The sequence below is a fragment of the Triticum aestivum genome, chromosome 4A (assembly GCF_018294505.1).
Source record: "Triticum aestivum cultivar Chinese Spring chromosome 4A, IWGSC CS RefSeq v2.1, whole genome shotgun sequence".
Taxonomy (NCBI): Eukaryota; Viridiplantae; Streptophyta; class Magnoliopsida; order Poales; family Poaceae; genus Triticum; species Triticum aestivum.
In genome coordinates this window covers 263,780,085-263,795,941 of record NC_057803.1, presented here as the reverse complement: position 1 = coordinate 263,795,941, position 15,857 = coordinate 263,780,085, and the positions used below count along the sequence as shown (strand labels likewise).

Here is a 15,857-nt window from a genome sequence, read left to right as displayed (position 1 = left end):
TACCACCGATTGCTTCCAGTCGGCGGTAGCCTCGGGGACTACACCCACTAGGTGCACTCAACGTGCCCCCACTGGATTGAAAACACTCGGATACGCCCTAGCTAAACCCGAGTGGAGATGATAACAACGAAAACTATAAGTTCCAAGACTCCCACCGACTATTTCCAGTCAACGGGAGCCTCGGGGAATACACCCAAGGGTGTGCCTTGTGCAAACTCACTGATAGAAATCCTACCGTGGAAAAAGAAACTGAAATTTCAGAAACATCAACCGAAAATCTTACTCACAATGGTACTTACTCGGACATTGGTCTGCAGCGCCTTGCTGGCGTCGTAAGCGTCCTTCAGCTGGGTGCACATCAGCCCCACCTGGATCAGGGCCTCCTTGCTCGCCTCCACTTGATCTTCTGGGACATCGTACAAGGGGAAGGTGGTTGTGGGGGTTGACGAAGGTACGGGAGCAGGCCTTAGAGCCAGAATCACGATGGTCGTAGGCGCGAAGCTGCTTGGAGCCAGAGGACTCAGCCCCATAGATCTCATGATGGTTTTGGTCGGCAGAACATGCTCCACTCAGTGAGGGGAGGCATCCTGCATGACCACGTCAACGCCAGTCGCCCTTCCCTTGTCAGCCTCTGGGTTGGGCGGGTCAGTCTATCATCATCATCCACCTGAATAATTTCAGACCGCGCTACACAAACACATGAGTTGTAGGCTTCAATGAAAGTCACTCGGATGAAAACCTGGATGTCCCAATCAGTCAGCGCGAGAATACCTTTGGAAGTGGCAGCATCCGCTACGTCAGCCTTGCCCTGGTCCTGCTTGGGAGCATTCGGATCCAGCAATGTCATCGAGGTCTCGTTGCTACGAAGTTCAATAGCACTCGGTCGTCAGCCGAGTCAAGATAACAATAAACAAAGGCTTAGCAGGAGCACATGCATCGAGGCCATCGGCACTGTCACCTTAATCTGAGGCACAACGGCCTTTGAGGCTTGGAGGCGATTTGCTTGGGCTACTTAGGTTGCTTCTCGGCAGAGCTCTCTGCCTCGGCGCGCCCACGCTTCGAGCTGCGAGTCATCCGCCCCAAAGCAGTCAGCTGCTATGCTCCTCCTGCTTTGCCGCTCGGATCATGCAACGCTTTGGAGTGAGGCTCTTTGGGGACCTTGTACGCCGGCGAGGACTCGGCTTCCTCCCCCTCCTCGGAGCTCTCGTCGTTGTCGCTCTCATCATTGTCCTCCTCCTCCTTCGAATACTGGCGCACGGTGTCACTCGTCACATCCTCGGGCGAAAACTGGAATATCAAAGATCATATGTTGTAAACTCTAGAGGAACAAATATACCACAACACAAGAATCGGATGCACAGGAAATAACATATGGATGGTCCGACTGAGCAGAAGAAGCTTACCTCGACTAGCGACAAGTCCTTGGATTATGGAGGCACCATCCTGGCCCCTCGTGGGTTGTCTCAAGTGCAAGTGATTGCTATGATCTTGGCCCCCATGTCCTTCTCATCGAGCTCCTCTGGATGCACCCGAGTGGGGTCACTTGGCCCCTTGTACATCCACATGGGGTGGGCCCTGGCTTGCAGCTGTTGGATCCGCCGAGTGAGGAAGGTCTCTAGCAAATTCATTCCGTTCACACCAACATTCACGACCTTCGTATTCTCATCCTTCATCACTGAAATAGACTCGGGAGCCCTCACCCACTCTGTCGAGTACGGTGGAGGGCCCGACTGGCTGTTGGCCTCGGGGACGTCCCTGCAATAGAACCAAGTCCCTTGCCACCCCTTGACGGAGTTGGGGAAGCTTATCTTTGGGAAGGCGCTAGCCCCCTGAGCTAGATCCCTAGGCCTTCGCACAGCTGGGTGACATTGGTCTTGGCGCCAGTCGGTGAATCCTTCTTGAAGGTCATGGACCAATAAGTGAAGATATGCTTGAAGAGGCCCAAGCGAGGGTGGCAATTGAGGAAATTCTCACAAAGAGAGATGAAAGCCGAAAGTTAGATGACAGCACTTGGGGGAAGATGGTGGAGCTGCGCCCCGAAATAATCAAGAAATGCCCGAAAGAAGGGATGGGGAGGCATCGAGAAACCACTCTCGATGTGAGTGACCGGAAGGACACGCTCGTCCTCCTGCGGCGCCGGCTCGACCTCCCCCGCCTTCGGACGGTGCCACCCGTCCTGCGGAATGAGCCCCTCCATGGCGAGGTCTTCCAGCTGCTTGGCCGAGATGTGCGAGGGAATCCAATCCCCTGACGCGCCCCCAGCCTATGCGCCAGAGCCCGAAGAGGTGGCCTTCCCGGCCTTCTTCGCCTTCTCCGCCTTGGCCGCTGAGTCCTTCACCATGGCTTCGAGTGTACTGCGTGCTCGAGTGTAAAGGAGACGCAGAAGATTAGAGGGAGAGAGAAGGGGGTCTGGAGGTCTAACCCCAACTCCCAATTCTTTTCTATCTCCAGTAAAATCGCGTGTCGGATCTCTCGCCGCAGATCTCTGGATCGACGGTGCACGCAGCAAGGTTTCGCGCAGAGTAACTGTGACACGTGGCGAATTTCATGGGCGAAAATCAAGGCGTCGCGCCCCCACTTTACCCGCTAACTCACGTCGTTACCGTCTTCACGCGCGCACACGCAAATTCAAATCATGTGATTTCCAAAGCAAATCAATCCGATTAATTGCCCATAGTCCCTTTCCTAAGGGACGTCCATCAGTCTGACAGACCACCCTCCAAGGGGACCCATGCACTCGGCCAAGCTAAACACCCGAAGTCTTTTTCAGGATTGCTATGAGACAAGCTTGACACCCCTCCACGGGTTGAGTTGGCCCTTTCACTAGGCTCAAAGGCGCATGACTCGTAAAGTTGGACTGTAGATGGCATGTGCTAGTGTTCCCCTGAAATAAGGAGTGGCATCTCCCTAGAGAATCAAACCACGCGTCGTTGTCGCCACTCAGGTTATATTAGAATGACCTCACTCAGGCCTCGAGTCTATCTCCTCTGAGAGACAAATGAATGCCACCAGTTTTTTCTCGGCGATCGACGACACCCGGTCATCCGGGAAAATCTATAGTACAGAAGCCGTTGTGTTTTTGTCTAAGGAGCAACAAACCACGATTCGGAAACATATTCCGAGTGCCCGTGAAGCACTCGGACCTAACCGAAGGCTTGGTCCATACGCCCTACAAAATCTCAACCGATTCGGGGGCTAATGATGAGGTCACCTACTATAGGTAGGGTCAGGAACCTGTCATATGGGGTCCACCTAGGGCCCCACACCATCATTGGTAGGTCTCAAGACCATGCTCGCATTCGGATGCATGTACCAGGAGGTCCACTCGAACACATCGACGTCACTTGATGACCATTCCTCAGTCGGCATGACCACCATCACTCGGACTATGGAGGTGAAGAGTCGACGTGGGAGCTACAACGGTCGAGGAATTCTAAGTCAATCTTAAAGTAGAGTCATACCTACCGTTACATGTAACTGTTGTAGTTGTGGCGCTTTACTCCTGTAACTGCCATAGTTATGAGCATTAAGTGCCCCGGCGACGTGGAAGCAATAAAGGCTGCAGCGCACTCTATATAAGCTGCACTCCTCCTCCTGAGCTAGGGTTAAGCAATCACTATAATCATACCCCTCAAGAAAACCAAGTTGTAGGATCAAAAGTATGTCTAGAGGAGGTGATTAGACTACTTGACCAAATAAAACCTAACATTTTCCCTAATTTAGTTGTAGGCAGATTTTAGCAATTATGACAAGTCAAGCAACACCCTACACATGCAAGTCTAAGAGTATAACAGCGGAAAGTAAGACATTGCACATGTAACTAAAGGAAGGGTTTGGAGAAGGAAAATGCAATGGGGACAGAAAGATTTTTGGCATGGTTCTGATAGGTGGTTCTATCATACATCCACGTTGATGGAGACTTCAACCCACGAAGGATAATGGATGCGCAAGTCCCCGTAGGGCTCCACCCACGAAGGGTCCATGAAGAAGCAACCTTGTCTATCCCACCATGGGCATCGTCCATGAAAGACTTACCTCACTCGGGTAGATCTTCACGAGGTAGGCAATCTCCTTGCCCAACTTCTTAGTTCAACTCCACATCATGTCGAAGGCTCCCAAGCGACACCTAATCAATCTAGGAGACACCACTCTTCAAAAGGTAATAGACGGCGTGTTGATGATGAACTTCTTACTCTTGTGCTTCAAATGATAGTCTCCCCAACACTCAACTCTCTCAAGGATTTGGCTATGGTGAAAGAAGGATTTAAGTGGAAAGTAACTTGGGGAAGGATAGAAATCAAGGTTCAAATGGTAGAAATGAAATCTCTTGATCTCAACACATGAGTAGGTGATTCTCTCTCAAAAAATGAATGGTGGATGTGTAGGCACGTTCTGATGGATCTCTTACTAATTAAGAGGTGGGTGGAGGGGTATATGTAGCCTCCACACAAAATCCAACCGTTACACACTTTTGACCCGACTCGGTGGCACCGGTTAGAAATCTCGGTGGCATCGACCTGTGTAAAAATGTGAACGTTAGGAATCTCGGTGGGGCCAACTGGAACAACTCGGAGGGACCGATGTGCCATGGCTAGGGAAAACCTCGTCTCGGTGGCACCGATTGCATCAATTCGGTAGGACCGAAGTGAAGCAATAAGGCAACAGAGAGTTGGCAAGCCATCTTGGTGGTACCGATTGGAAAACTCGATGAGACAGAAAGAATTGCAACTAGTAACAGAGAGTTGGCAAGGCGATCTCGGTGAGACCGATATCGATATTGGTGGATCCAATTTGTTAAGGTTTGGCAGTGGCTGAGTCTAGATGAACTCGGTGACTCCGGGTAGGAAATTTCGGTGGGGCCGAGTTGGATTGTATGATTTGGACATATTTGGACGGAGAAAGTGGTTGAGGGTTTTGGAGCAATATCACTAAGCACTTGAGCAAAAAGATCATTAAGCAACACCTCATCCCCTTTTAATAGTATTGGTTTTTCTATAGACTCAATGTGATCTTGGATCACTTAGAGTCTTAAACTTTTGCCTATCCATGCCCTTAGCATTTTGAGGGTCCACAATCACTAGTCCTTGCCATGCCAATCATTGAACATCCTAAAATCTTTAACTTGAATGGACATTAGTTTAATGAGATATATGTTGTTGTGAATTACCAAAACCTCCCGGGGATTAGTTGCACTTTCACAAGTCTTAGGGCATGAGACGTGGAGCTATTACCTCCACCGAGAGGGGCCTGAACTTGTTAAACACCGAGTGTTACACCTGCATTGTAGTTAGGCTCTGCCCCTCTTTTGTACCCCTAGTACTCATTGTCAGGATCGTAGCCCCAACACTACCCAGATGTCCAGCCTGCCTGCACACAGATATTTTTGTAATGTTATATTTCCTCTCCTTCTCAAGAGCTACTATATTATAATGTTTCCACATAAATAATGAAACCCAATAACAAATTTCATGTCACTCACTGCAAAAAATGAGATTGTCGAACACGTGCAGGGACTACATTGAGCCAACATTCACATCAGGAGGCCATTTTAGGCTTCACGTGCAGAAGACTTCAAACATTGAAGGCATCATAGAGAAAATTGTTTTACTCCGAGTCTAAGGGCGTCTCGAGAGACCAAAGCGGGCCCTCAAACCGCCTGCAAGCTTCGAGCTGTCCGGACGCAGTTTCCCATCCAGCCGTGTCTACCATCGGTCCATGGACCAGTTCAGACATCTATTTCCTCACAAATCGTAAGCAACTAGGGGCTTTTGCGGGAGTCCGAACACCGGCCACACAGGACTTTGACACCCCTAGCCACCAAAAACCCTCACCCGAATCTCGTGTCTCCATCCTTCCATCTTTCTTTACATCCGCTTTCTCTCTCGCCGACATCACCGCTCTACCACTCTGGCTCCCCGCCAAGCCCTTCCCGGAACTTCGTGACCTCCACCGTTACACCCGGTCTCCCTGTCGCTTGTCCTCCGTCGCCAGTCCACACCTCTCGCATGTCTGTCGCGCAGTTACCATCTGCCCTAACGGTAGTCACCACGCCCGACAAGTGTTTGGTAAAAATGCTCATGCTAAATTTCTTATCTGTTCTTTGGAGCAATGGATTCGAACATGCAGCATATATACGAGCATTAAGTTGATTCGTCCAACGAGGACTACACAAATGAAACCGCGATGATGCATGCGGTCCTTGCAGACGCGAAGCGTGAAGAAGAGCATGTTCTCAATATCAAGAGATTGATTAAGGGTCATCGAATGCTCAATTAGGACAGGGCATGGGGCTATTCGACGCTGATGGACGACTACTTTGCCCTGGATTCCCTGCTCGCTGACAATTTTCGCTAGCTCTTTTGAATGTGAAAGATGTCTTCGGTCACCTCTAGCATGGCGTCTCGTCCTTTGATGACTAGTTCATCTTAAAGAAGGATGCCATGGAACTATTGGATTCTCTGATTACCAAAAGTGCACACCGCATTATGATAGGATCTCTGAATTTCAACGTGTTGCAATGGTCACCATTGTGTGCTAGGCTAACTGACAGGAAAGAACTTGTAATATAGTATCAATGGGCATGAATACAACATGGATTACTGGTTGACAATATCTATCATCCGTTAGCTATCTTTGTCCAAAAAAGGTCTCAACTTTGCAGTTGTTTGTTGACCTACTAAACATTGGAATGTGGAGACCTTATGGAATGTCATGACATATCATGTGATTATGCACAACATGGTCGTCGTTAATGAGGGTGAAGATGATGCCGCATCTTGTGAATTTGAGAAACATGGATGATCCTGTCAAACTTCCATATCAAAATCCAGCCACATTTAGTGAGGTTGTTCAAATACATCAAGTTCACCATCAAGCAACTCAAGAAAGATTTGAGCTTCTATGGATTAAATGGGACGACTAAACATATGTAGTTAAATTCAAGTTTGAACTACTTTAATTTGTAAACTTTGTTGGGTTATAATTTTTGAATTAGAACAACTGTCACGTTAAACATTTTAAATCATTTATGATTTGATATGTGGTTATTTTGAGTTTGCGCACTTGAAGAAGGCGAAAGTTTAGAGGACAATTATGAATAGCTGGCTCCCACATCACCACAAACTAGTCCTAGTCCATGGCGCAAGTTTAGGGGACAACTTTGGATAGCAGGCTCTCACATCACTGTTCACAGACAAGTCCTCACCAGTTCGTGACAGACTAGTCCTCACCAGTCTAGGGTGTCCCATTTGGGGGTCAGCATCGGAGGAGCCCTAATACTCCAGAGCAACTAATACTCTAGAGCAACTGGCACATACCTAATCTATCAACAATACAGCCCACATAATAAAAAAATCAAGAAGAGAGTCGCGCACCTCTTGAACGATATTCTGCTCATAAATATCACAATCACAAATACACTAACTCTACGCTATCAACAATGATGGGATCCAGGACTTCGCTGATCGGTACATAAGTAACAGGGCACCAGGAAGCCCAAGTAAATAAAAATGAAGCACCACGTGCCATAGACAACCAATGAGCTCTGAGATACTTTCAGTGCCTTGATCTGCTTCTGTACCTGCAGTACTACCGCTCTTCAGATGGTATGCATCTTTAAATCCTCTGGAACATACCTATCCACCATGAATTACCTTGGAGAGTGAGAGGGTGACCTTGAACGAGACAGTGAAAGTGAATGGTTTCTTCTTGGGCTCTGGCTCCTACTATGGCTTCTGCTATAATGCCGCTTTCTGCACAGGAACAGTAAACATCTGGCGCTATCAACAAAATCATAGTATCGTGGTAAGAATATATATTTGGCTGGAAATAGCCTTCAATGAACCATTTGCAATGCAAAGAAAATGCAGCAACTTCTATTAAAGTCATCGATTAATGCGATTGATTCAAAGTACCTTGGTGGAGAACGGCTAAGACTTCTACTCCTGCTACGGAGCCTGTATCGACCTACTTCTGCAAGTTTTTCCTGCCTTTGCCGTTCCTGTTCTCGTTTCTTTGCGGTCTCAGCAGCAGTATCTTTACGAACTGTAGCGCAAACAAAAACTTAGTATAAATTGCATATGAAGATAAATGATTAGGATTTCCCAGGATCACTAACGCAGATAAGAATGAAAAAGAGAAGTAACAAAGACATACTTTGTTTGTTAAGCTGTTTGCTCATTATCCTTTTAAGGCGTTCCTGTGGTGTTTCTTTCTTTTCAGCCTGGGGAGTTTTACCAAATCCTCCAGAAGCACCCTTTAGTTTCGCTAGTGCTGATAATGTGCTGTTGACCATAAATGCATCGCAGGTTAGTACATGCCTACAAAGAGCATCTACAACAAGACCTAGCAAAAGTGAGCCCCTAAACGTCCACGGATGCGTTCGGGGACAGTGTCCAGTCATCCCTCATTCTCACACATTGCAACCACACTCCCCATTTCTCACACATTGCAACCACACTCCCCATTTCCACAGTGACCATTTGATCTACGTACATAAACAAACTGCCAAACTAGCTACTCGTCATCGGATATGTCGGTCGATGACCTGCTTGCCTCAGCCGCTGGCCTCATTGTCATTGGCGGCGGGGCGAATCTCCAGCGCCTCCTCCGCGAAGAGCTCCTCACGCTTCACATTCGCCTCACGGATAAAGCAGTGTTCGCCGCCACCTCGAGCTCAGACTGGATGGACTCGAGGATGGCCTGCTACTCCGCCGCCTCCTCCGCTTGGACGAGCTTGAACTGCGCATGCACGTCCTCCATGACAAATCCGGCCTGCTCTAGCGCCTCCGGCTCACCCTCCTCTCCCGCCTCTTCCTCTATCTCCTTGTCCGGCGCCTCCTCCTACATCTCCTACTTCGGCGCCTCCTCCTACATCTCCTGCTCCGGTGCCAACACCGCCTGCTCCTCAAACTCCGGTGTGCTCAGAGGCACGCAGGCCGCAATGCGAGCAGCCTGGATCTCCGGGGTTAGCATTTTGATGAGGACATGACTACCTTGGATACGACCAAAAATATTGCATACATGTATATTTGTGAGATGATTTCTAATGCAAACTATGCAATAATTTATTTATGTCATTCAGGACAAAAATACTTCAGAGACTTTTGTGCCATGTCTAATTGCAGGTGTATGGGACATTTGTACAATCCACATATGAAGATAAGGGAAAAAGAGAAGTTTAGGTGCTGTTCAAAAAGTCCTCTCACGTCACTTTTGGGCCAAGAGAAGATAGAGTCCAAGTCTCTCACGTTCTGGATTCAGATTCGGACTGCACAGACATACCTGACTCAAAACGCCAACAACTTTTTTCATACGGACTCCGAATTGGGTGATTCTTTTTTTGTTTGAAAGTAGATTTCGTGCTCTTTCCAGCACAATTGGATTCACCTTCAAATTCGCCCGGAGCGTTGAGTTATGGACGAAACAATCTGACGTTGCAGCAGAATCCGAGTCAAACTACAAGCCCAAAGGTTCACCTCCACTTGGGCCCATGAGCCTTGTACGACCTAGGGTTAGTTTTAGGCTGCCTTGGACGTCCTCCCACCTCCTTGGCCGCCACCCCTTGCTCCTATATAAGTATATCCATCTAGTAGCTTTTTCCTTGGGTTTTGTTTAGATTAAAAGTTCGCCATAGCTGCAACTTCGCGTACTTCGTTTGTGTTCAACGACCAAACAAAGACTTCACATAACCCCACCTTCTTTCCTCTTATATTCGCAATATCCAGATTGCAATCTTAGTTTCTTGCTTGTTCTTCGTTTGCCTGCAGGAAACAGACCTTCGTGGTCAGGTTGATCGAGCTCCGGCATGGTTAATAACCTCTCGGAGTTGGTTTAGCGATTGCTAAGGCGCGACGTCCTCGCACGTTCGTGCTCGGATCATCAAAGTCAACTTCCTCCAAAACGATAGCCACCATCTCATCGAAAGACGGGACACCTTTGCCTCTATCACATTTTGTAGTATGTAATCTTGCATCGAACCATGGCGATTGGCGGACAACGAGGCCAGAGCGCAAAGGGAGAGGGAAGCGAGGTCGAGGTGGCGGCACGAACAGGAGGGAGGGGGGGGATGGGGACGGCTAGGCTTGAGCTCCGTCATCCAGCTTAATAGCCGGGCTTGGCCCCACGAACGGCGCGCCGAAGCAGCAGCATGAATGCGGACCGGTGACCTTTTGTTGACCGCATGGCTTTCCGCATGGGTCCCGCCCGTCCGTCACGTGGGGGACGCGTCCGGGCCTCCCCAAATCCGCCCCACATATGGGACGGGATTGGGGGGTGCCGAACGGCCACGACGTTTGGGCTGGGTATAGGGGATCCGGTTGGGTGGCAAATTCATGACCGGGCAGTGATCGGACCGTCCGGGCGGACATATGGGGCGAGTTTGAGGGGTCCGGTTGTAGATGCTCTAAGACCAAAAATAGACATAACATCCTGGCAACAGATAAATGCTCAAGTACATAGTATATCATGACTGCAAATAAGTTTAAACTCTTATAGACAAATATAGCATACCAATTGCAAACAGCTTGGTTGCACATACAGCTGCTGTGTTTGTAAGGATGTAATCATGTTGACAAACCTGGCAGGTGGTTTCAAAATTTTAGCACTTTTTTCCTGTTCCATGGATAAAGAAGATGCAGGATCACTGTGAAGTGCCTCCAGAATATGGACACCTGATGACCTGCAAAAATGAAGGAGTGTTATAGGCAAACAAAAAAAAAGTAGGAGCCGAGATACTTAGGTCAGAAGCTCCACAACTGATGGTAGGTTTATGCATGCTAGATCTTATATCTTCTGCGTAAACAACATAATACAGGCTTTCACATATCATGTCTATCTACAAATCAGTTACTCCATCCATGCAGGTTTATAAGACCTATTATTCTTGTCTCAAGTCCAAGTAGTTTAAGTTCGACCAAATTTGTCCAAAACAGGATCACATATCATGTCTATCTCTGCACCCTGGGTGATGAATAGTAACACTAATGGGTCACGCTATTCGTCACCCTGGGTGAGGAATAGTTATTCTTCACCCCTTCTCTATTTTGACATCAATGCACCGTATTTTTATGGTTCGTAAATTATGACTTATTTCATACATAAAAAGAGAACGTAAGAAAATATGTACTCGCCGTAAAAAATATTTTAAGTTACGTAAAATTACGAATGTAAAAACAGTGTAAAACATACATAAAATATGATTTTTCTGGTCCTATAACCTACATTTTTGTTTTTTTATACAAAATTTTACATATTGAATCAACATGCATGTAACTATTTATATTCTAAATGTAATTTATTTAGAAAGTGGTCACAAGATTACCTCAGGTGAAGAATAACTTATTCTGCACCCTGGATGATGAATAGTAACACTATATATATATATAGGGAAAATCCATCCTACCACCTAGGGGTAGTTACCCCACATGTCCCATATACTACCATATAGTATTATATATACTACTTTATCATTATAAATAATATATAACATATTTCAAAGTGAGTTACATGAAAAAATTGCAAGTTAGCCCATGATTTTTATTATATTTGCGAAATACGTATATATTTGTACTAAAAAAGAGCATACTCAAAATACGATGCATACTACCTAAAAAGTAGTATATATACTACCTAAACATCGTAATATACTACATACTACGCGTACATACTCTTCGATTTGATAGATACTACATACAACATACAATACTCAAGTGGTGGTAACTACCACTGGTGGTAGATAAAATTTGTCATATATATAGGGTAATGCTATTTTAAGCATGAGTGTAGAATAACTTATTCTACACCCCCTAGTAATGCTATATAGAAAATCTAGTAAAACAGTGTATAAAATGTAGTAATTCAGAAAATATTTTTTATTGCCTAAGTCTATTTATTACTACATTTTTACGAAAATTACTATATTTTACATAGTGTGTTACTATATTTTGTATGTACCATTACTGGGGTGTAGAATAAGCTATTCTACTCTCACGCTTAGTTTTATATATATAATGTTCAATAAAAATTTATGAAAACATAGCTAGATCTTGTGATATTGACTAGGGAGTTGTTTAGTTAGGCTTAATGTGGCTTTAGTTATAAGCCAAAAAACACCTATTTGAAAACCAAAGCCAAAGAGCATGCTTTCAAGCCAAAAAGCCACAAGTTAAGCCTAACCAAACACCACCTTGATAGCATGGATGCTGCTTTTTTTCAATAAACTCAGTCAAATTTAAAATGGTTTGACTTAAGACAAGATTGACAGGCCTTCCTAACCAAACAACCCTGTATAACTCGGATGGAGGGAGCATAGTTTTATGCCAAAAGTAGTACCCTCTTAACCTTGTCTTCACCTATCCTAATCCTGACATATTTGGCTTTCAAGATAATAATAAAACCATGACACTAAGCTGCACTGGATAAACAACAGTAATTGAATCATTTTGCAAATATTAAAGGTCAAGTTCCCCGACCGGTTAGGTATGTCAGTTCGTATTGGAGACAAAGGCGGAGAGATCCCTGTAACTTTCAGATCACTGGCGTCTTCTGAACCTCCAAATTCAGTGATGTATTCAACTCTTGGAGTCTTAGCCTTTCTTCGGTAATTACTTTCAGCATGTGTACCACGGGTATGACGTCTGGATGAAGGTGAATGAGATCTTGACCGCGACCTTGATCTGCCAAACAAAATATCATGCAGTCAAGCAAAGCAAAGGGCTTATGGTAGAAATGATCCAACCAACAAGGATAGTAGCATACCTTCTGCCTCTTGAATATGCTTCATATGATGGGCTTCTCCTTTGTTCCCTTAATTATAATATACATGATGTTAAAAGATTCAGACATGGTAGTCAGTAAAACTGTCACTGTTATTTCGATTTACCCATTCAAAAGCTGACAGACACTGTTACCTATAAGGGTCACGATAAGATACCCTTCCAACAGAACGTACTGCCTCCCTCTCTCGCTCCCTCTCAGATTGAGAAGCCTTCCTTCTATCTCTCCGACTCAATTTTTTCTGTATAATTTCTCATGTTATTTCCTACAAAATGCAAATAAAGACACTTATCTGAAGCTATTCAAGTACTGACAATGGATGGGTCGCCTTTAATAATTTCTTTCTGCCGCTTCTCCTCTTCTTTGACCTTTTTGTCCATGTAAACAAGCCAGTTATATCTTTTTATGCCAAATTCCTTTGCTAAGTTTTCCATTTGCTCATCACTGCTATCATCACTACTGAAGTCCTTGGCATCCTCTTCTCCTTCCTCTTCATCTTCATCATCACTGGGCAGATCATCAGAATGTTCATTTCCATCCCCTTTATATGAGTATCCAACCTGCGAATAAGCACCTTTGCTAACTGGAGCCTGTGATGATTGAGATCTGTTGGAAACAAGAAAATAAATGAAACATAAACTGGGTCCACTGAAAGGAACTGGCAGACCTAATAATAAAAGTAAAGTCTAACTAACATAGTCATATTTTCATCATAGCAACGATGTTAATTACAACAAATAATAATAAACAAGAGTAACTTCCGCAGAATAACATACAATAGAATATTGTCATAAAACTTAAACTGAAATTTTCATCTCACAATTATTTTCTAAAACCTGGCATACAAGATACAACCTGTAGCTTTGTGATAGTTTTTCCAAGAATTGTAGTTTTTTGAAATTTACTCTAGAAACAGACAAACGCGAGCTCCGAGGGTTATATTCAGTAACAACGTAATAGACCTCGATACAGAACTCTGGTTTACTTCAGTGCAATGGAAAAACATTATAACTGGTCTTCCATTGGTAAATCTTGTTCTGCTTTCAAGTGGCTGGTCCAACAAAGGGTTTAGTTTTTAGCTTGTCTTACAGGCTGGCTTAATAAACTTTTGACCTGTGGACAATTAAGCGAATTAATTTGATTAAACTTGCAATAAAGGCAACTGTGTTCCCCTGAGCTGGCTTATCCGCGTCATAGTTGCCGGGATCAGGGAACGAGGCAGCGACCCTCGAACCGGGCTCGTCATCCCGAATCGAGGGTCGGGGTCGACAAGGGGAACGACTAGAGTCGATGTCGGGGACGCGACCCCGGACGCTAGGATACGGACCACTTCAGCGACACCAAAAATCAAAACATCTCAATTCCAATTTACCATCGCAAACAGGAACAAGAGGTATTGATTCATCGAGACGCTGAGATTTACCAGGAGTCCATGGCGTCCACGCGTTGTGGTGCTTCCTCACGGCGCCGTTGTACAAGCTGCTGCGGCGCGCTCGGGTAGGGTGAGGGCCGGCGTCGTCGTAGAGCTAGAGCTGCTCACAGAGCGGACCAACCTCTGGGACGCGCCGGCCGATGTCATGCTGGGCTATGGCGCGCGGTTTATGAAGTTCATCCGCGGATGTCGCATGTGTTCCATACGCTCACGACGCTTGCACTTGTATTTGGATGTTCCACACTTTCCTCGATCATGGAAAAAACAGCCAACTACAGGTAACATAGATAACTGGCTTACCTACAATCAAGCCATGTAATTAGCGATTTGCTACCAGTATAATGGAATCAATCAATTTCATCCATTTTTCTGTCACGGTGATTTATAGATTCCTAACTAATGCACCTCCCCCGTTCCTCGACACGCCGCATCGTTCCCGGGTCATCGTTCCCAAATTGATCGGGTCACGTTCCACCTATCGATCGGTTCGCTCGAAAGATGTATACCCCCATCGTTCCCTGCTATTCCTACCTGGCGATTCTCGACCCTCGTTCCCGTCCCTCGACCCCATCGTCCCGAGAACTTGGCAACTATGATCCGCGTAAGTACCATGCTCATATTGGCATATCCACTCAAGATGAATAACTTCAAATTCATATATGGTTTTTCCTCTGACAACATTTGTAAGGACTAGACATTATATAATCCTTCAATATTGATGTGGTCTTTCCAAGAACTAAACTCTACATTATGTCAATATATGACCAGTCAATATGACCAAATGGGTTAACTTATTTCAATTTTAGAAAGTGCTCCTATGCTCGATAGACATAAATGCACATATTAACAGAATCAGGAGTGGGGACAATCTTTGTCATATGCATCACCCATTAGTAACCAGTAAAGTAAACATAAGTAACATATGATTTATTTATGCATGTTCCATTTGGTCAAGCACAGAAGCACTCCACTTCAACTCTTATGAGTGGCACTTAAGATATCCATTTAAGCAGATAAGGCTAACATATTGTTATGGCCGGGGTAACTTATACCCGTAGGAGGCCCACTGGGCAGGTTTAGTCAGAGGCTTAGCCCACAAGTTATCTTATTTTTATTAGTATCGTGGTTATATAAACAAGCTGTAAGACTCTTTTGGAGATTAAGCAATAAGACAATTCTATTGCCCGACTCCCAGAGGAGCCGGAAACCCTAAACCCTAGCCGCCTCTTGTCACCGCCGCCGCCTCCTCCCACGCGCACGACGGCGCCCAGCCGCCGCCGGCCGCGTGCTCGCCCGCGTCCAACTCCCTCCTTCCCCTACAACCTCCCGCCTAGACCCGGTAGAACCCTAGCTCCTACAACCTTGGTATCAGTTAGCTCAGTTTCGATCATGTCTTCGCCGCCGCCAACCCCGTCGCTTCCGCTGCCGACTGCCACCACCGCGCCGCTGGCCCTCTCCACCGCGCCGCTACCCTCCCCATCCGCGCCGCTGCTCTCCACCTCCGGCGCCCTCCACCGCGCCGCCAGCAGCCGCCTACACCCCGGAGGTCACCGGGGTCCTCAACGACCTCGTCACAGCCGTCCAGGGGATCCGGCTGTACCTGGCCAGCCCCTACGGGCCGCCGCCGACCGCCGCCACCGGGCCGCCCGCC

At 46.3% G+C, this 15,857-nt stretch overlaps 1 protein-coding gene across 2 annotated transcripts in view; it reads right to left on the bottom strand.

Moving 5' to 3' along the window:
- Positions 1-7,374: 7,374 nt before the first annotated feature.
- The window catches only part of LOC123085933 (CLK4-associating serine/arginine rich protein), a 15,557-nt gene continuing 7,074 nt past the window's right edge, over positions 7,375-15,857 (bottom strand). The window contains exons 5-13 of one of the 2 annotated variants that reach the window (XM_044507641.1): positions 13,089-13,380; positions 12,909-13,015; positions 12,757-12,804; positions 12,471-12,674; positions 10,577-10,678; positions 8,155-8,282; positions 7,914-8,043; positions 7,653-7,751; positions 7,375-7,579 (exon numbers count right to left, since the gene is read on the bottom strand). In XM_044507641.1, coding sequence (XP_044363576.1) covers positions 7,555-7,579; positions 7,653-7,751; positions 7,914-8,043; positions 8,155-8,282; positions 10,577-10,678; positions 12,471-12,674; positions 12,757-12,804; positions 12,909-13,015; positions 13,089-13,380 — 1,135 coding nt within the window. In that variant the 3' untranslated portion in view covers positions 7,375-7,554. Of the gene's footprint in view, positions 7,580-7,649; positions 7,752-7,913; positions 8,044-8,154; positions 8,283-10,509; positions 10,679-12,470; positions 12,675-12,756; positions 12,805-12,908; positions 13,016-13,088; positions 13,381-15,857 lie in introns of those variants that run through there. The other variant, XR_006440153.1, reaches the window with a different exon arrangement.